This window comes from Acipenser ruthenus, chromosome 8 (assembly GCF_902713425.1).
Source record: "Acipenser ruthenus chromosome 8, fAciRut3.2 maternal haplotype, whole genome shotgun sequence".
Lineage (NCBI taxonomy): Eukaryota > Metazoa > Chordata > Actinopteri > Acipenseriformes > Acipenseridae > Acipenser > Acipenser ruthenus.
In genome coordinates, this window is record NC_081196.1 from 26,501,308 (window position 1) to 26,523,673 (window position 22,366).

The 22,366-nt window shown below is 41.2% G+C and overlaps 1 protein-coding gene across 1 annotated transcript in view; it reads right to left on the minus strand.

The window, feature by feature from the left end:
* Nucleotides 1-252: 252 nt before the first annotated feature.
* cnga4 (cyclic nucleotide gated channel subunit alpha 4) overlaps nt 253-22,366 on the minus strand; it is a 31,215-nt gene continuing 9,101 nt past the window's right edge. Inside the window, exons 3-5 of the mRNA XM_059028755.1 lie at nt 18,236-18,342; nt 3,084-4,079; nt 253-1,772 (exon numbers count right to left, since the gene is read on the minus strand). Coding sequence (XP_058884738.1) covers nt 1,288-1,772; nt 3,084-4,079; nt 18,236-18,342 — 1,588 coding nt within the window. The 3' untranslated portion in view covers nt 253-1,287. The remainder of the gene's footprint in view (nt 1,773-3,083; nt 4,080-18,235; nt 18,343-22,366) is intronic.

The window sequence follows — 22,366 nt, forward strand, 5'->3', positions numbered from 1 at the left end:
AGTGACAAAAAATCCTAATTTAAATCCATTTTAATTCCAGGTTGTAACACTACAAAATGTGGAAAAGTCCAAGGGGAGTGAATACTTATGCAAGGCACTGTATATATATATATATATATATATAAGTACATGCAATTCTGACACCACCATATGAATTGTGCAATATACCCTCAAATAAATAGGACAAATAGGAAATAAGCACAAATTAACCTGTAAGCTAACTGCTTTATTAAATAAGGGGAAATGCTTTATTGTTACAAGGTTTTTAGAGTGTGAATACAAAATAAACACGGAATGAACAAGTCATGTAGTACACCAAAAAATAAAATAAAATAAAATAATATAAACAAAACAATAACATGAGATTTGTAATACACAGGGCACGACCCAAGGGTTAAGAGAAGAAACCTCTTTCACATCCTCTTAGAAATGAACACTACCAAGCCAATTCAGAAACAAAGGGGGCAGACCCAACCTTTCAGGGACTATGAGTAATCCCAGATCCCTGGAAATCTTTAACCCTTTGCAGTCTTATGTCGGACCAGGTCCGACATTACAATTTTCTGTTTCCGGTCCAATGTCGGACCCTGTCCAACATCATCAAAAAGACGTAAAACACAGGTCTCGTTTTTTCTCTGGAAAAAGCAGAGAAAACCATTCAATGGCCGAGTGAGACCGATAGTGGCCGAGAGAGGCCGAATAAAAAAAAAAGGGGCGGATCTGAGCAATACACATAGCCCCGGCACCACAGAGATAACACGGCCATAAACAAACAAGATAGCTGCTTCTGTATCCAGCACTCAAATAATATCACAGACATTTGCAGAGCTTTTTGAGATGTTATAGTAATAGAATAATGACTTGGATCGCATTATTGAGGAGTTTGGTGATAAAACGAGTGATCAGGAGATGATTTATCGGTATGCACTACTATGAAGAGGTATGTGAAAAATACAGCGAACAAGGGGTGGGGCAGGGCTGTACTGAGTGTCCTGTTGATATGCAGTGCCTTTTAAACCGGTTTTACTATGAAAAAATACTTTTAAACAGCGCGTCTAAAATAAACTGTGCGTGTGAAAATAAATTGGATCTGACGCACCTGAGACACGCTGAAAAAATGGACCACCAAGGGTTAAAAATTGACCATTCATAAACATGTACAGCAAGTTTCAGAGGAGAAGAGTTTGAAAATGACCAAAATTTTGGCTCATATTTATTGAAATATTTAATTATCTAAAACCTCTACACAAAACCAGCATAAACACAAAGTTTAATGAAAGAGATCTCCTACTCCCCCTTGCTAGGTCCTGGCTCATCCTCTTTCTTCCCCACTTTCTTCCCACTTTCTCCCTCCACTCTGTCCCCCTTTACCTCACCCTCTCCATCATCCTCTCCATCCTTCTCATGCTCCACCTTTGGCAGTTCCCACTCACTGGTCTCATTCTCCAGTTGCTCAAGTCTGATCCTCAGTTTGTATGTGTTGGACTCTAGCTCAGCCAACAGGCGAGCCAGTTTGGTCTGCAGAGAGTCCAGCTTGCCCTCAATCTCGTTTAAACGGCTCACTGTCAGTTCCTTTTTTTCCTCAACACCCACCATGCTCTCATCCAGAATGCCCATCTTCATCAGGATTTGTCGCCCCTTCTCTTCCAGGATCCGCTTGGCATCTGGGAACTCTGTCAAGACCCCCTTCAGGTCCTCTTTGGAAAGGCAGAAAAGGTCTGAGTGTCCGATGCTCCTGATATTTGCTGTCCGTCTGTTGCCAGACTTGTTTCCTGGAGGTAGGAACAGTTACAGAGGAGTGGGGGGTTAGAAATACCAGATGTTTGTAAAATGATCTAGATATGCAAAAATATAAGTGTGACATACAGGTGGATGGATGTAAGGACAGTGACACCCCCATATATCCCCAGAATTCAGGATTATGCCAGCTCAGAACTGAGTTGCGCTCACAAAGCTGTGAGGGGAACATGTTATGTTGCCTGTTGGCACTGTGCTTAATCACACAGAAATTTTAAGAAACTGCATTACTCCAGTTCCGAAATCTAGGCTGAGCACTCAAGGGGATAGGGCTTTCAGTGTCTATGCTCCCAAACTTTGGAATTCTCTCCCAAATATTGTAAGAAATTCAGACACTTTAGTGATTTTTAAAACTCGTCTTAAGACGTACTTATTTGATTTGGCTTTTGTATAATTCTCTTTTTTTCCTCTATGAAGTGCCCTGGGATACTTGTTATGAAGGGTGCTAATAAATGAAATGTTGTTGTTGTTGTTGTTGTTGTTGTTGAAGATAGGTATGGAAATACTTATCACTCAAGGGACAAAACGGTTATTCTACATGGTCAAGATGCTGGTAGCCTTTGGAAGAAGGTACAACAAAATGAAAAGGCTCTCCAACTTGCACACATTTTTTTTTTAACATACTGTTTATTGTTTACAAACCATGCACAAAAGTTCCCTCTCTGGTCACAACATCCCATTTAATTTTGAATTTATTGACTTTCCTTGATGAAAACTAGTTGATGTCTAGGAAGTTATTAGACGTCCTCTGCTTTTGACACCTAATTTTTAGTCGTGTGCGAATCATACTTAATAAATTAAATATGTTAATTTCTTTCTGAAACATCCTTTTGAAAGTCCTTATTTTGTCAGTAAGTGTCTTGATAGTTAAACATGTGATTTGAGCCCATTTCACTAGCTTTATATGCTTTTGACCATGCTTTTTAGGCCAAATCATGCAAAGCTAGTGAAATCACTCACTGTGCCACTATATTTATTATAAACCATACAATATAATGTTGCAGTTACTCATATGATGTTATTCAATCCTATAAAGGTGTGGCAAGTCCAAACATGGGGAACCTTTTTTTTATTTTTTTTTTAGTAATATGTTTGTGGACCTTCGTATATAAGGTTTCTTCTTTCTGAAGAAGAGGTTTGGAATATACTGAATGTAAAGTGTGGTGTTATTCTTTAGATACAGTGAATTGACTGTGTCTGCTAATTAGCCCTCAAAGCATAACATTGGATAATGAGAGTAAACTAATTCAATCAAAAGGTCAATAATATCAGTAACAATATTTTACCTTTGATGTTAAGAATGCTGATCTCTCCGAAGAAGTTTCCCTCCCCAAGCACCGCAAACTCAGTGACCCCATCATCTGCGACCACTGCCAGTTTTCCCTCCTTGATGATATACATCTCATGGCCAATGTCCCCTTTCTTGCAGACGTACTCCCTGGGGCTGTAAACTTGGGGCTTCAGCTTCAACACCAGCTCCTCCAGGAGGCTCATCTCGCAGTTCTGGAAGATAGTTACCTTGCTGAGTGTGCCCATGTGCACGCTGACTGCCACCTCTGCACGGAGCCTGTCTGGCAATAACTGAAGGATCTCATTCTCCCTGGTCATCTTCTTGTTGATGTGCAGGTGCTGGTACCAGCCATTCACTCGTGTCTGGAGATCCTTGTTCACCCGATGGGTCTTCATGTAACTCTTGACCAGTTCATGATTGGGGAAGAAGGCATTGTCTGCATTGTTAAGGTTGGTGATTACATTCCCCACATTCCCCACAATGGAGGCAAAGACCAGCACTGCAATTAGCAAGTCCGCTATCATGAAGAGATACTCCTCCTCTCTCTCAGGGACAGGTGTATCACCTACTGTAGTGAAGACTAGCGTGGAGATCCAGAAGCTGTAGATGTACTGGCGCAGTTCTGAAGCAAAATCGGGGTCTGTGATATTGGGGTACACCCATGGGTCTACCCCAAAACCAATGGTCCGGGACAGGGCAAAGTATCCACAGGAATTCCAGTGAATTAACACAAAGGTGTAGAGCATCAGCTTGCAGAGCCGAAAGGAGTTGGGGTAGGATGTACGGGTCTCCATGCGGTCAAAGGCCTCAAAGAGCCGGGGTATGCGTAGGAAGCGGTTGATTCGGACCATAGGGCAGTGGATCCCTAGCCACAGATACAGGAGGTCTGTGGGCAGGAGGGACAGTGCATCAAAGAAGAACTCTGAGGTGTGCAGATATCGCCTGTTCAGCCTGGAACGCTCCTGAACCATGATGCCATGTTCTAGGAATCCTGTAAGCACAGCCCAAACAAGCCCACATTTTAAATTAATTAATAAATGTATAAATACAGCAAAGGGGTAGCTGAGTTAAGTGATTGTTCAGCATCCTTCACTGTGTAGATCGACTAGTTCTAAGAGCTTTATGATCTTGGAGTTGCTATTTCATTCTACATCAAAGGAGTGATTAACAAGGCTTTCTAAACCCATTTGCTTACCTCTTTTTACCATTATAAGTAATTATTAATTATTTGTACTATACAACGCTATACGTTAAAATGTTACTGCTTTCTGGTACCTTCACTTCCTTGACTACTACCAGGAATCTGCAAATTGGCATTAAAATAAAACAGACATGCTAAAAATGAAAGAGACTGCAGCTAACAAAATCATTCAAACATTTTCCATGCCAGGTACATCTCTTCACTAGAAAGGTCTCAAGTGTGTAGTTTTGAAAGAAATGTATGTTTTAGCATGCATGATGTCTGGTGCTACAGTAGGTCAAAGGATTCTTGGTTTGCAGGCCTTGCATTCAGATGGTTATTATCTCCAACCCTTCATTGCCATCTTTCCGGTCAGTAAGAAACCAATTGCTTCCCCTAATAACTGACATGCAAATTAGCTAGAAACATGCTTGATCCAAAAGACACTGCTGAGGTGAAATGACTTGTTTTAAAATGTAAATACGTATAAACTATACATCTGAGACTTATATAGTCAATGGAACTGCATGCCAAATACAGTAATAAAAGTGATTTAATATTCATTAATTTAGTTCAGCAATATTTTATGAAGTGATTAAAACATGGTCATGGAATGGGGTTTGTTTTATTATTATTTATTTCTTAGCAGACACCCTTATCCAGGGTACTTACAATGGTTACAAGATATCACATTATTTTTACATACAATTACTAATTTATAGAGTTGGGTTTTTACTGGAGCAATCTAGATAAAGTACCTTGCTCAAGGGTACAGCAGCAGTGTCCCCCACCTGGGATTGAACCCACGACCCTCCAGTCAAGAGTCCAGAGCACTAACCACTACTCCACACTACTGCCCTGTTTTAAACATGTTTGTGACTAGTTAACCCTCCTATGTTCAGAATTTAGCTATTTTATGTTTCGTGTCATTGACGGTGCAATTTCAACCAAATCGAAACAGTCTTCAACTGCTACATTTTTTTTCTTTGCATAGCTTTTTATATTATGTTAAATATTATAAATTAATGTAAACTCATTATAATAAACTCAACGAGTTTGGAGAAGGGAATGAATGAAGCTTGAGCATAGTGCAGAATGTCAAGTATGTAAAAAAATACCTTTTCATGAAGTACTAATTATAACTATGGTACATTCATGTTCAAAAACATTTCTTTATACATGTCCCAATAAATGTGGATATATACAAAAATAGGATATAGAGTGTTGTAGATATAGTACTATGATGTTTGCACAGATACTTTCTGCATGTTACACAGGTAATGTTTGTCTTATTGCCATTGCTAGAAGGGCAAAAGTTGTATCTTGCATGTTGTCTGCAATTGCCATTTGCCAATTCCTGCAGGCGAGATGCATTGGCTATATCTGCCTGAACATTTTGGATAAGAGCAATTGCTGCACATGCTCTAGGCATTCTGAATCTTCTTTGAATGAGGGATGTGTGGCAAAGTAGTTTGCAGTACGCAGGTGCAGAGGTGATGCAATGCTCAAGATAATGACAAACAACAAAGTACTGGTGAAATGGTGGTTTATTTATAATCCAAAGTCTGATGACAACAGTAAAGAAAAGGAGGGCTGGCAATACACAACGATGGGTATTGCACAGTTCTATAAACAATGGGTTGCAGTCCCAAAATAATAGACACAGTTATTAAACACACACAAGACACACACACAATCACAAGTCCACAGTGAGTGCTAATGTGTAATTGGTGAATATACAATTAATCCGTGAACAATGGTGCAGTGTTTTCTGGGTTTGTGCTGGCCATAAGCGACAGCTGCGGATCGTGTTAGCCGTCTAATAAATAACAAACAGTACAATTAGACTCGACAAAGCAAACAAACACTAAGCACTCACAGTAATATTTTGCTCATCCTTTAGCGTTCTCTTTACCATAAACAAAGGAACAGATCACCTAGCCACGACCCCTTCTTGTAACTTCAGTCAGACCCTCTTGGTTAGCGAGTGCAGCCGTTTCTCCTCCAATCCACGGTTGCCACATCGTTTTCCCTCTAGGGCAATGACTTAATGTACTGTTGCTGTGCCCTCTTTCCACCTAACCCTGGGAATGAATTGTCAGGCCATCCAGTCCAGGACACTCTGTTCCCTTTATACAACACCCTCACAGGTCGGGAGAGAGATTTATCACAGGTGTCACTAGTACCTTGCCCAATATCTCCAAGAAAATTCTGTGTCAATACAGCTTGCCAGCATTCCACATTGCATTGATATCAGTCCAAATGCAAAAGCATTGTATGCCAAACACATCAACTATATTGTAGAAGATGACCAGTGGCCAGCAGGAAGTCATGCATTGACAGTAGCAGGTTGCTGTCAGTTTATCCAGGTTGTCAACTCCCCCTTGGGAGGGATGTCACCCGTGGTACACACTGTTGCATCCTGGTGCATCGTGCTCATCACAATAACATTCTTGCTTATTGTTTGGACAATATGAAACAATCGCTGTGCTTTCTGTAGAAGCAAATTTTGAAGAGAGCACAAATCGGTTCTGCATTTTAGTCTCATTTGGAAGCTCAGGTTTGCTTTTTCTCTCACTGTTACATGGTAAACTTTCTTTTGATAGCTCAACACCAAGTCTGTAGGATGTGAAGAAGTTGTCACATGTGACATTAAGACCTGGAGTCATTTGCAACACTACTCGCATCCCCCAGTTTCTTTCAGGTGCTTCTCCAGACAATTTACCTGTGTACACATGCATATTCCATGCATATCCTTGACTTAGGTATATTATAACAGCAAGAGAACATTCAAAGAGGAGGTTAAATGTCTAAGAGACACAAATGGCAAAATCATAGACGAAGAAATAAAAATAGCAAATATATTAAATGATTACTTTTCACAGGTTTTTACAAAGGAGCACACGGACAACATGCCCCCCATGTCGACCTGTCCCTATCCAGTTTTAAATAACTTTAGCATAACAGAGGCAGAAGTGTTAAAGGGACTAGGAGCTCTTAAAATAAACAAATCCCCTTGGCCGGATGAGATCCTCCCAATAGTACTCAAAGAAATGAAAGAAGTTATTTACAAACCGCTAACCAAGATCATGCAACAGTCTCTTGACACAGGGGTTGTACCGACAGACTGAAAAATTGCAAACGTAATACCGATCCACAAAAAGGGAGACAAAACTGAACCAGGTAACTACAGACCAATAAGCCTGACTTCTATTATATGGAAACTTATGGAAACTATAATAAGATCCAAAATGGAAAAATTACCTATATGGTAACAATATCCTGGGAGACAGGATGGTTTTAGGAAAGGAAGAATTATTCCGGGTTTAAAAGGCATGTCGAATGCAGACAGGCTAAAATAATTGAATCTATTCAGTCTTGAACAAAGAAGACTACACGGTGATCTGATTCAAGCATTCAAACTCCTAAAAGGTATGTCGACCCAGGGGACTTTTTTGACCTGAAAAAAGAAACAAGGACCAGGGGTCACAAATGGAGATTAGACAAAGGGGCATTCAGAACAGAAAATAGGAGGCACTTTTTTACACAGAGAATTGTGAGGGTCTGGAACCAACTCCCCAGTAATGTTGTTGAAGCTGACACCCTGGGATCCTTCAAGAAGCTGCTTGATGAGATTCTGGGATCAATATGCTACTAACAAGCAAACGAGCAAGATGGGATGAATGGCCTCCTCTCGTTTGTAAACTTTCTTATGTTCTTATGTATATACTGCCTAAAGGGACAGTGTCCTCTGAAGTGGACAAGGCATTCATCCATGTAACATTTTGTCCTGGGTTGGATAGCAAAAGACAACATTTCTACCCATTCATCCCATTCAATCCACACTTCCTTGACAGCAGCCATTTGATGACATTGGAATTTGACAGCCCACCTTGATTCATACGTGGAGATGCAGCCCAAGCATTTTATTTTCTTCCTCCATACAAAGCTCTAGATAAACAGCTTGGGTCATATTGTCCTGAGGCGTTATGTTTGTATCATTTCTAACAAAAATAAGAAGTTTGTGACTCCAACGTAGAAAAAATCATAAAATATAATAGTAGGGCGAAACAAAGTTACATTTCAGGTCAATGGAAACCATTGTCATGTGAAATAGACCCTAAACATAACAGGGGGGTTTAAGTGATGGTAGCACTAGTCATGAGTAGTGGGGTGATGATTCCCTGTACCATGATAACCACTCCTCCCTGAGAAATAAAAAGCTGGTTTCCATTGTAAATAGTGTGTGTGTGCAATTGGAGAACATAATGGTATAATTAATGTGTAAAACATCAACGATTGAGCACTCTGGATAATTCTTTTTTTAATTTTAATTCACATGGAGGAATGCGTGCATCTGATGGGGAACGAGTGTAATACAGCATTCAGTTGAATCCACTATAAATCAAGGGGGGGGGGACTAGACAATTATGTCAAAACATAAAACATTTTATTTGCTGTATAATGCACATCACTTTTGAATTGACATTGTGCCAGAGGTACACGCATCTCCAAAAGCCACCAAAACGTACTTGCCCTTTTCTGGAAATGGCTATACAAATCGCTATTAACAAGATTTTCTATCTGCATTCTTGTCTTTTGAAACGGGTGTCAATAGCATTCTTGTCTATTCCCACATGGGTGTCTGTAGCATTTCTGCTTGCTGACACAACAGTGTCAATAGCCTCTTCAATAAAATCAGATCATCCAAAGCAAGTGTAAAACTACCTTGGGTAAAGTACCTTGCTCAAGGGTACAGCAGCAGTGTCCCACACCTGGGGTTGAACTCACGACCCTCCGGTCAAGAGTCCAGAGCCCTAACCACTACTCCTTTTTCGCAGAGCTAAGTTGTATCAAGTGGCATAAAAACCCTGACAGCTCTGTCTGACAATTTGGGGAACTCTGCTCGCCTTTGAACCCAAAACCGCTTTTGTTGGAACTCTATTTTGAGTCTGCTGTCAGCTGAGATGTCCAGGAGGTTCTCCTGTTGTTTCATTGACAGGTCTTGTGGCAAGGTGTGGCAAAGTGCCCACCCCTTTATATTTATTTCTGTATGTATGTATTATTATTATTAGCTAAGGGAAAAACTTAATTGTTGCACAAAACATCTTAACCACTCTCCTTAGCTAAGGGAAAACAGTTAGTGTGCCTGGAATCTTTAAAGATTTCAACCAATAGGCAAGTAGCTTACTGTACTCAGTAAATCCTGTCTCCATGGCAACGTTTGGGCAGTTAAGTAAAACTACAGTATTGCTGATAAAAAAATAAAAAAAACTGGACAGAGGAAAAAATAATACTTATGGAGGAATATAATAAAAGAAAGCAAATAATATCAGGCAATTTGACAACTGCCATGAAGCAGATGAAATGGGCAGAAATAGCTGAATGTGTAAATGCAAGAAATTTAACGGTCAATCACAGCATTCACGAGATTAAAAAAAAAGAAAATATATTTTGTGTAGCTTTTTGTGTATGATACTGTGTCTCTCCTAAATATTCCAATGTGGTGCCTGTGTTTCTCCTAATAATCCAACACAGTGCCTGTGTTAAAATGAACACAAAATGTGTTGTCCTTAATCACACTCAGTAATGTGTAAAAAAAACAACACATTATGAGTTGTTTTTAACACATTTGAGTGCAGAAGGATTTTTAGGGACAGACAAAATCATTTGGATATAATGGATGACAAGCAATTAATAATAATTAAAATATATATATTGAATTGACTAAAGGATTTACAACCACAAACAAGAATTCACTTCTGAATAAAAGAATAATGCTGTGGATTTCCAAAAAGTCGTTAGATTTCCCAGGATAGATTTGAATTAAGCTTTTAAAAAAAGAAAAAATTAAACTGAAAAAAATGAATTTATGATGGCATCTCTTATCGCGCATTGGAAACCTTGTGAACTATTCTGCTAACAGTAGATTTGTGTACAGTATATGGAATATATCTCCAACAACTGCTTGGAAGCTATCAGTTGCGAAAAAGTGCCACCAATATCTGCAGAACAGGGAGCAATGTGTGATTTCTTCTTGTTTGTGGTTGTAAATCTGCTTCCAGCATTGCAGACATTTGAAAGACAGAATTTTGGTCAAATTGATAGTTTTTTATTGCTCGTCATCCATTCTGTCTCTGAAAATCCTTCTTTGAAGTGTGGCTTCATTTTCAAAAAACGCTGCCATTACTGTTTTTTTTTTCAGACATTTAATTATTTTCAATTAATTTTCCCCTTAAGCCGCTTTGTGCAACTGTTAACTAACTTAAGGGAAATATTTAAGTACAAATACGACTGAAGTAGAATTACTTAAGTTCCCACTAAGAGATTTCCCTTAAGTTGTTTTATGCAACACACTTAAACTTAGGGAATATTTAAGGGGAAAACTAAGGAGGAAATTTCACTTAAGGTGTTTTATTCAACTGGGCACTGGGCCTCAGAGTGAAGTTCAAATAAACATGCCAAGACTTTTCCCCGTGACATCCATCAAATCTCCGTGTGGCACAGTAGATGGATGTGCTTGCTTCCCATCTCATTACATAATTCAGAGAAGATTCTGGAATTCAAGGATCGAGGTTTTAGGAAGTTTACCATCTTCGCAGCATTGTCCAGCACCTCCAAGTTGGTAGGCATGCTTTTGGCAGCAAGTGGTTCCCTATGTATACTGCAATGCACCTATATCACATTGGGAGTGAGGGCTCTGATAAGCATCACTACTTCCAGTAGCAGAATGCTCCAAAATGTCTTCCTGTATTGCACCTTGGTAAATGTATATATTAGATCATTATGACTGGCCATTCTGAAGTACGAGATCACAGCACATGTTTCATATATAATAGACTTATATCTCTTAGGAAAAACACTTAAACATTTGGGGCAATGTGATTTGCATACTTTTATTAACTATGGAAATTATGTCACCCACTGCTACATGATAATCCCCCCCCCCCCCCCATAGTGACAACTAACATCTATTAGAAAGAATAGTAAACGATTTGGGGCAATGTTATTTACACTTTTATTCATTATTTAAATGACTTCACCCAAGATGCTTTGCCCCAGCATAATGTCAAATGTATAACACAGTATGGACTAATATTTGTTAGAGTTTGGGACAATGCGATTTACATACTTTTGAAATGACGGCACGTCACCCACAAATATATATAGTGGTGTCCATATGAAGAACGCTTTGCCCCAGCACAATAGCAAAGGTAATCGATGTATAGTATGGACTTCTATCTCTTAGGGAAAATAGTTAAAGGTTTGGGGCAATGCCATTTAGACACCTGTATCCAGTAATAAAATGACATTGAGAGTTTCACTTCTGGAGAGCTGGTTCCATCGGCAGTTATGAAAATCGGGTTAATTTGAGTAATATACCGATAAGCATGACGTCTTTGTCAAAGCGGATATAAATGTGTATAAGTGCACGACACGATATTTGTCCACATTTTATTAAAATGTAATAAATTCTTCATATAGAAATGTCTCCCTTAATGCACAATAGTATAGACATGTGGGTGACATCATTTAAATAGCTTCTATTATTATTATTATAGCTTCTACGAGTGCATAAATCGCATTGACCTAAAGCTTTAACTATTTTTCCTAAGAGATAAAAGTCCATACAATATGATACACTTGGCATTATCCCGAGGTAGCCTTAATGGAGTACTTTTTATTATTGGATACAGTTGTGTAAAAACTTTAACTATTTTTCTTAAGAGATATAAGCAGTGCTTAATTTGTAAATCGGGAGGTCCCGGAACACATAGTGAGCACGAGAGGGGGGGTGTTCCGGGGGGCTCTGAGGTACCGGAACGCATGAGAAAAAACACAATGACAAACACAATGTAGCCAGACAATGTAAATATAACGTGTTAAGGTGTCATCTTTAGCCTTGGCTACAATGCTTGCTGCCGCTAAATGGGCCTTGGTTCGGGCATGTTCAAAAACCTTTTTTTCTGAGGGCTCTTTGTTGTTTTTTTTACATCGGAGGCAGAGGACGTTACTGTACATTCCACCCACTCTTTTGCTAGTTTCATCCCACCAGTCTTTTCCGGACCCAAGCTCCCTACCTTTTTGCATGTTGTACAGCCCAGCTTTGAATTTTGCATGACAAGCCAGGGGTTATACGTTTGCTTTTTCTTGAACTGAGCCTCCGTCAAAACTGCACCTGCTCCGGGCACTTCGTTGGTGGATGCACTGTCCTCCCTAGTGATGTGTAGTTCGCGAACGAATCGTTCTTTTTGAACAACTCACTAAGGTGAACGATGGGAATCGGATCAGAGTCCCCATTGAATTGGTTCTTTTGATTCATCCTATGGGTGTGCTTCAACATGTGATTGATTACATGCCTAATCCCAAAGGTTTACTGGATAGAAGAGGAATTGGGCAAACAGCGTTTTGCTATGTGCTGAATAAATACCATGGATTAGTTCCACAAATACCACTCTTTAGAGCCTCTCTTTTTTGTTGTTGTAAAAAACAATGGGTGACTCCAAATGTATAGAAAAAAAACACGTAAGAAATGCAATTGACTATTTTTATTGTTTTAAAGATTAAATTAAATTAGATTGATACTGATGGCTAAACAATGCTAGTGGTTCAAACTGTTATGTTATCTCCAGTATTCTAAATATATATTATTATTATGTTTGTCAAACTATATTTAATTTAATGTTTATGAACCCAGTCAACCAAATATAGATTCCCCCTAGCTTTTGTGATGTGCAGTTTGTGAACGACTCGTTCTTTCCGGTTCAAATAAACCTACGTAAACAATCTTAATGCGGTCTACATTGATTGGTTTTGTGTCACTGAATCAGTGAATCAAATGAACGAAATGAATCGATTCACCAAACTGAACTGAATCAAATGAACCGAGTCACTAAAAAGAATCGAACTGCCCATCACTAGTCCTCCCCGACCCCGTACCCCTCTCCTGTTGAGTCTGACTCACTAGTGGCTTACTAGCTAGTGGAGGACGTGCCGGTGGTGATGCTGAACTGGCGGGATTAGCAGTGCAGACAGCGCTGCTAACTAAGGCATCGCCATCAGGAGCAGTTTCCCCCTCATTTTTTATTTGGCTTTCCTTTCCCACGACACGTTTCAAATTCAGTAGCGACGACTAAGCTAAGTGACGTGATTACGTAGGGACCTCTCAATAGCTGACCACCACTGTTTCAAGATCAGTTACTTACCTCGCCAGCCTGCCCCATAACCTCTATGTACAAATAAGAGAGCAGGTCTGGAATCGGTGTGGCAAGATAGGATGCGCTTTTACGGGGGTGCAGGAGAAATAACGAGGAGGCAGAGGCAACTTTAACTCGGATCGCTTTTATTAGAATGTTTACAGTGCAAACAGTGGAAAAAATAATAAGTCATGCCGCGAGAGGTACCGGATCCGAGCAAATTAGTTGCCGGAACGAAAAAAGTCAAATCTGAGATGTGCCGGATCCTGTTCCGGCAGGATCCGGCTCAAATTAAGCACTGGATATAAGTCTATTATATACAAAACATGTGGCATTGTCTTGGGGCAAGGAGTTCTTTACATGGAAAAGCCAGCCATAATGAACTAATATATACAGGTGCAGGTGAGGGCATTTTCATGTTGGATGCAGGTGTGTAAAACGCATGTGCCCACACTATATAAAAAATGGGAAATGACCTTGGGGCACACACTAGACACATTTGGTGAAATCATTATAGAAATGTAATTTGCATTGCTCCAAATGTATGTATTTTTTCGAATAGACATTTGTCTATGCAGTATAAAAATTATTACCTGTGGTGGAGCAAGCAGAGGCGGGTTTGTCAATTTTGTGGCCCCAATCAAAGCTCAGTTTAGGGGCCCCTCCTTCTCTACCTGTCATGACCATTTTAGCGTTACCACACACATCAGTGTCTGCCACAGTCCTATGTCATTATAAGGGTGTGCTACAGAACCGACAGTGCACTTGAACTAAGGTGTTCTCATGTAAGTTAAATAGGAGAGTGAAAGACATTTTCTTACCTTCTAGTAGCTCTTGCTGCAATCAGAATCTAACCATCTTGGCTTTGACTTCAGCAAAAGCTTTGATTATGTCCTCCATATTCAATGATCTCCGGACTCTCTGCTCAATAGAGATCATTTCTAAACCATTCAGTCTTTCCTGGGACATGGTTGACCGCAAGTACGTTTTAATCAGCTTCAAGGAGGAGAAACTCCTCTCACCTGAGGCGACAGTGACGGGCAAAGTCAAGAGTAAACGCAGGGCAATGCTCAAATTGCCATACAGCTCCAACAGATTCTCCTTGTAGATGTAATCCAGCATTTCTGCTGAGGAAGAAATGTGACCTGGAAAAGCAATGACAGCTGCCCTCACTTCAAGGACCAAGTCCTGGCTGTCAATATCCCCTAGTGTCTGCTCCAGGTTCCTGCATGACTCCTCCAGTGTGTCTTCTTGAACGGCTTTCTTCATGTTATCTGCTGAATATAAAAATCCAAACAAAGAAAAAAATTGGTCCACCTGTGTGAACCTCTCACTGACACTATTCAGTGCCATATCAACCAGGGGAAGGAAAAAATCTTGCTTAAAGCGCTGTTCTGGTGTGAATTGAGTTTCCTCTGTGCCCTCATAGAGGAATTGGCGAGTTGTTCTTCTCTGTCTCTCCACTGGGAATGTCATGTCTATCTGCATTTTCTCAGTTATTTCTCTTGCATCTATCTGGGTTGAGGCAAGTCCACCATCTCTGTATTCCTGGAGAAACTGTTTAACACCATCAGTCTCCCTCTTCACTGTCTGAATTGACACACTGGGGCTTTGCAGGAGTTTGCTGACGCAGTTTACCTGATACAACACATTGTACCAGATCACAACACAGAGAATGAAGCGCCATGTTGTCAGCTCCTTACACAGGCTCTGTGATGAAGACAATGTCTCCCCATCCTTCTTCTCTGTTGCTTGTTCACTGAGTGCAGTTAAAGCCTCCACCACTTCAGGCATTTGGTAGCAAAGTGCTTTCACACTGTCAATGCGGCACTCCCATCTTGTTGTTGACAGACTTTTCATTGTGAGCTTCACATGATTTTGTAGTATTGACCAGCGCTGTACTGAGGAGCTGAAGAGGTTGTAAAGGCGCTGAAGATTGCCGAAAAAATTCACAGAGAGTACAGATGACTTGGTTGCATCAGCCACAACAAGGTTTAGTGTGTGACTGCTGCATGGAACACACATTGCCTTATTGTTCAGTTCCAGCACTCTTTTCTGGACCCCCTGCTTGTGTCCCATCATATTACTTCCATTATCATATGATTGCCCACGACAGTCTGCAATGTTCAATTTCAAGTGGTTCAGCTGCTCAAGGAGGGTATTGCACAAGCCTTTTCCTGTGGTGTCATCAACACTGATAAACCCAACAAAGTGCTCTGAGATGAAGGCCCCCACAGCTGACTCACAGTTCACAATGTGTAGCACCAGGGACAGCTGTTCTGTGTGGCTGATGTCTGGGGTGCAGTCCATTATGACTGAAAAGTATTTGGCCTCTTTCACTTTCTGCACAATTGCATCACATGTTTTCTGTCCAACTAATGCAATTAACTCATTTTGGATGGTGTTACTTAAGTAATGATCCTTGATTTCCTTTTTGTCAATCCTTCTAAGATGTTCGCTCATTATGGGATCAAACTGTGCCATCAGCTCTATCTATCCAAGGAAGTTGCCATTATGGGGCTCAAAAAGATTCTCTGAGTGTCCTCTTAATGCCTGGTTGCGTTCTGCTAAATGGCAAACAATTATTCTGCTTAACACAGCCCTCCAGTGCTGTACTTCCAGGGCCTTTAATTCCTGACTGGCACTATCAATGGTTTTGCCAGATTTCAGCCGTTCATCTAATTCCCGCCAGCTCTGCATATTGGCACAGTGCGATTTGCCCTTTTCATGCTCTTTCAAGTGGCTATGAAGATTTATCCACGATCGAAATCCACTGCTGCTAAGAGCATATCTGGTCCCTCTTTCAAACAGCTTGCAGCAGAAACAAAATACAGAATCACTGCTCACTGAGTAAACTAACCACTTACCATGTATTTTCTCTCCGTTTTTCATTTTCTTTTGGTAATTCTCTTCAGTAAAACGACGTGGGACGTTGTCATCGTTTTGTGGGAAGTCAAAATCCTTAATTTGAACTGGCCCCCTTATGATCAACTGACATTTATTTTGGTCGGTAAGCTTGTCTGGCCAAAGCGCTGGGTCGTCCGAGAGAATGACAGTTTCACTCACCACCGGGTCATGTTGTTGCGAGGATTCGGGCGAGGCCTCGGCAAGTTCTGCGGCAGATGGAGCTGCTTCCTCTGAGCTAGTCGTGGCATCACGAGGAGGACAAACATTTCCCACCTCCTCCTCGTCGGATGATTCCTTTGCAGTGTTACTCTTAAAGAAACTAGTGAGCTTCTGCAAGCTTTCCTGTTGAGTTTTTGATTATTTTATCTTTTTTCGTTTTTGAGCTCCGCTAGGATACGTGCACTTCATTTGGCTTGATTTCACTGACTGAAGCTGGCCTAGTTACGGTAGCTCAAATGTGTCATGACGTGCGCTGAATGAAATTACCTTTTGTAAATATATAGAAGTGCAGACAGGGTGTGTGAAATCAAATGTGTATATTATTTTACTTCATCTGAGAAAATAAGGATTTTGTTGCAATTCAGGCAGTAATGTAACACTGCTACTAGGCAGCAGGGGGCCCCCTAGCCCCGCGGGGCTCCACGCAATTGCGTGGTTTGCATGTTGGGAAACCACGCCCCTGGGTGCAAGACATGCTTAATTGATAAAAACAGCCTTAATTAAAAACGGTATATTGCCTAAAGGGAAATGTAGATTCATTATTGAGCAACCCCATGTAAAACATGCTACCTCCAAACTTTAGCTCCTTTTTCAAACAGATATATGTGAAAATTATTATACAGCAGGTGCGTGGCTAAGTATGTGAACTTGCCTCGCACACTGAATGCATGCCTGCCACAGGGCTCCCCTGGGTCCTAAACCCTGCTAGGTACAAACAGGGATTGCAGTAACCATATACCGACATAAGGGGGTTTAACAGTAGAGTTTTGAGCAAAATACGGGAGAAAAACTGTGATGTCCGGGAGAAGGGTCTAAAAGGTTCTAAAATACGGGAGACTCCCGGTGAATACGAGAGAGTTGACAGGTCTGTGTTTATATGCAGTCTTTAATCATGTTGTGATTTAGTAGGCTACTTGTATCTGCTCTTCAGTTTATTTTTCATCCTGTCTGGCATCAGTATAACAGATGCTTTTTTTTTTTTTTTTTTTTTTTTTTTTACATTTATTACATTAGACTACTGCAATTTCCAGGAAAAGTAATTTCTTATATATTCTGTGCAATGTGAATGGTACAGTGTCAAGAAATGATTATCATTGTCTCCTTCCTGCTCCTGCTCTACTCTTTATCAATGCACGTTGAAGCTTAGTCTGCGACTGGATGTTTGGGCTTCACAAAAACATTGCAATTTTGGTTGCTCTTTCCATGTTTAGCCTACGTGTCTTCTCCTGTGCCAGTCAGCTGGTGTTAAACCACCGAAAATATACTGAAGCTGGTAGAAGCACGTGTTACACACAAGGCAGTCTAGAGCAGAGAAAACAATATTCCTCTGCAGGGAAAATAGTTCCATCAGCCCAGCCAGCACCCAGCGAATGCATCGGGACACCAGGACAGCCTTTCTGAAACTGGGACTGTCCCAGCCAAACTGGGACATGTAATAGATTTACATATTGTGTGCATTTGTGATATAGGAAATTGTGAGATGCACAAAATGATGGCAATATATGTTGGGTCAAATTTCCTGGAATTATTTTCTTAGCACCATGTAATACACTATGCTAAAACGTTGCACCTATTTGCCATGATACCACAAAGATATGGACTGTAAAAGTTCTCCCCTGTGTTAAACTACTACACATAGCTCACCTGTGTTAAACTTAATGATGACATCGACCACATATAACAGATCAGACAGGTAGTCCAGGGTTAACCACACAGGCAGGTAGTTATATTCCATATCCATAAAGCAGGTCCTAGAAGACAAGGAGTAGATAATGTCTTGCTCAGGTATCAGTATAGAGCATACAACTTGCATGTAGTGCTACTGCATTATCACATGTGGGTCTGCATAACCACGTGCATTTTCAGCTATGCCAGAGCACTGTGCCTACTTCAAAACTGAGCCCATACATTTTTTGGAGCAACTAAAATTGTCCAGTTGTGAAAATCTACCTGGCTTCTAAAACTGTAAGTCACAATTCAGTGTTTCTCTCAGTTATGTATGGTTGTAAACAGTTGTTAAACCAGGAAATTTAATATTTTGAATCTGTAATTCTTTTCACTTTGTGAAAAAAAAACAGCAGGAAATGTTCAGGGACCAACACTATATGCAATACCAAAAGCTTCCCAAAACCATGTGCAGTAAAAGCATTTTAATATTTAATTGAAACATCAATTTAGCATAAGCAGCTGAACTATACAAGCAGCTGAACTATACAACAACTATTTATACCTCAACTATATATACCTCATTATCAATGCTATTTGGACATAAAAGAAAATATACAGGGACATATTTGTAAAGTGCTTACTCCAGTCTTCAATTACCTAAAGGAGAAATAATATGTTAACTTCACAACACAAGAACCAAGCAATACAATAATATAACTAAATGTCTCTTATCTTAAGCACTCTTAACATGTTTGTTTCTCATATTGTAACATTAACGTTGGTAAGAAACTGTATCTGCACAATACCTGTAGATAAAGCATTCCGTATTGGAAGTCACGCAGTTCCCTTTCAATTTGAAGACAACCACCAATGACATTACATATGGGATATGCCTGCCCATTGGGTAGGTATCGCTGAGCTCTCTATTCCAGAGCTGCCGATAGGCCTCTTCCTGGGATGATGCACTCGGTCCCGCCCAGCAAGGGGATAAAACTCTCATCCAAAGGAAGCCATTTCTCTTTTTCCTTTTCAAGACAGTACGGTAAGACCTCTGTGTTGAGCTGAGCGTGTTGACAGAAAAGAGCTTCGAGTTGATTGTATTTCCCTTGCATTCATGCTGAAAGCCAGCTCACCGCTTTCCCAGAATCAACTAATCTGAAAAAGCCTTTTTGCCTGTCTGTCTTTCAGCGGCCTCCTCGTTTGCATGGTAGGCCTCTCTTTGTATCTGTCTGTCGTGTGTGAGCGGCTGCCTACGCAGTCATCCGCGAATGTTTGTCTTCTTTCTGAGAGTACACAGTTCCTCCACGGGGCTAGGCCTTGCCATATCCCCGTTGTTGAGTGACTGTTCCAGCCGCGCTCTCCTAAATGGGGCTAGGCCTTGCTGCATCCCCGCTGTCAAGTTGACCCTGCCGAAGGGACTAGGAGCTCTTAAAATAAACAAATCCCCTGGGCCAGATGAGATCCTCCCAATAGTACTCAAAGAAATGAAAGAAGTTATTTACAAACCGCTAACCAAGATCATGCAACAGTCTCTTGACACAGGGGTTGTACCGACAGACTGGAATATAGCAAACGTAATACCGATCCACAAAAAGGGAGACAAAACCGAGCCAGGTAATTACAGACCAATAAGCCTGACTTCTATTATATGTAAACTTATGGAAACTATAATAAGATCCAAAATGGAAAATTACCTATATGGGAACAATATCCTGGGAGACAGCCAGCATGGTTTTAGGAAAGGGAGATCATGTCTAACTAACCTACTTGACTTTTTTGAGGATGCAACATTGAAAATGGATAACTGCAAAGCATACGACATGGTCTATTTAGATTTCCAGAAAGCTTTTGACAAAGTCCCGCATAAAAGATTAATTCTCAAACTGAACGCATTAGGGATTCAAGTAAATGCATGCACATGGATTAGGGAGTGGTTAACAGGTAGAAAACAGAAAGTACAGATTAGAGGAGAAACCTCAAAATGGAGTGAGGTAACCAGTGGTGTACCACAGGGATCAGTATTAGGTCCTCTGCTATTCCTAATCTACATTAATGATTTAGATTCTGGTATAGTAAGCAAACTTGTTAAATTTGCAGACGACACAAAAATAGGAGGAGTGGCAAACACTGTTGAAGCAGCAAAGGTCATTCAAAATGATCTAGACAGCATTCAGAATTGGGCAGACACATGGCAAATGAAATTTAATAGAGAAAAGTGTAAAGTATTGCATGCGGGCAATAAAAATGTGCATTATAAATACCATATGGGAGATAGTGAAATTGAAGAAGGGAACTATGGAGTTTATGTTGACTCAGAAATGTCTTCATCTAGACAATGTGGGGAAGCTATAAAAAAGGCTAACAAGATGCTCGGATATATTGTGAGAAGTGTTGAATTTAAATCAAAGGAAGTAATGTTAAAACTCTACAATGCATTAATAAGACCTCACCTAGAACACTGTGTTCAGTTCTGGTCACCTGGTTACAAAAAGTATATTGCTGCTCTAGAAAGAGTGCAAAGAAGAGCAACCAGAATTATCCCGGGTTTAAAAGGCATGTCATATGCAGACAGGCTAAAAGAATTGAATCTATTCAGTCTTGAACAAAGAAGACTACGCGGCGATCTGATTCAAACATTCAAAATCCTAAAGGTATAGACAATGTCAACTCAGGGGACTTCTTTGACTTGAAAAAAGAAACAAGGACCAGGGGTCATAAATGGAGATTAGATAAAGGGGCATTCAGAACAGAAAATAGGAGGCACTTTTTTACACAGAGAATTGTGAGGGTCTGGAACCAACTCCCCGGTAATGTTGTTGAAGCTGACACCCTGGGATCCTTCAAGAAGCTGCTTGATGAGATTCTGGGATCAATAAGCTACTAACAACCAAACGAGCAAGATGGGCTGAATGGCCTCCTCTCGTTTGTAAACTTTCTTATGTTCTTATGTTCTTATGTTCTTATGACTGTGTAGGCCTGCCCACTTTGGTGAGTCGGGCCTTGTAAACAAACATTGTGCTCTCCCCTATACTATCTTTCTACCATGTTTTGCTGTCTACTTCAACTCGTCCACCGCGGCTTCGGCCTTGTGTCCCCCTGGTACACGCTATGCGTTGAGCCGGTGTGTTTGACCGCACGGTTAGGGTAGGCACATTTGCTCCGGTAACGCGTCGGTACTGCGGTGCACACATAGTCCTTGATAATGCATATGGCACATGGTGTCCAGCACCTCAGCATCAATGCACAGTCACAGCTCTGCATGGTACATGGTGCACATAGTGATCTCGGTGCTCGGTATGCACGGTGCACAGTACATACGGTGCTTGGTACCCACTGCTACAACGCTAGTGCGGGAACACATGGTGCCGCACAGTACGCAGTACACATAGTGCACGGTACTCTGTGCGCACGGCGCTCCGGATGCATGGTGCATGCGGTGCACGCGGTGCTTGGTACAACGCTCGTGCAGGAACGCACAGTGCTGCACGGTATACGGTGCACAGTGCACACGGTGCTTGGCCACTGCCTCAGACCTAGCGCAACAGCTCACGGTGCTCGGTTCACGGTGGCCTCAGCACACGCGGTGCACGGTGCACTCAGTGCTTGGTACTACACTACTGCAAGGGCATACAGTGTTGCACGGGCATACAGTGCTGCACAGTACGCGGTGCACAAGGTGCCCACGGTACTCAGTTCATGGTGTTAGGTACCCTCTGCAACAGCGCTAGTGGGTAAGTGCACGGCGTTCGCACTTGAGCGCAGTGCAAGTGGTGTTTAGTGCACTGCCTATGCAAAACACCAGGCCCATGTCAGGCAAGTCGGGGTTCCACCCCTGCATGGCCTGCAACGCCAATATCCCGCAAGAGGACAAGCATACCTTCTGTGCGCAGTGCTTGGGCGTTCAACATGCCACCTTGGCCCTCAAGAAGGACGTGGCCTGTAGCATCTGTGAGGCTTTGGTGAAAGAAGCTTGCTTCGAGAGAGCCACAAGGACTAGCTCCGCGTCCTCAATGGCCGGACCGTCGGAGGCTCTTGGAGCCCCAGAGCCCCTCCTCCATAACCTGTCCAAGGACCCCCTGCTAGGCATCCCCGATGTGCAGGCCACCC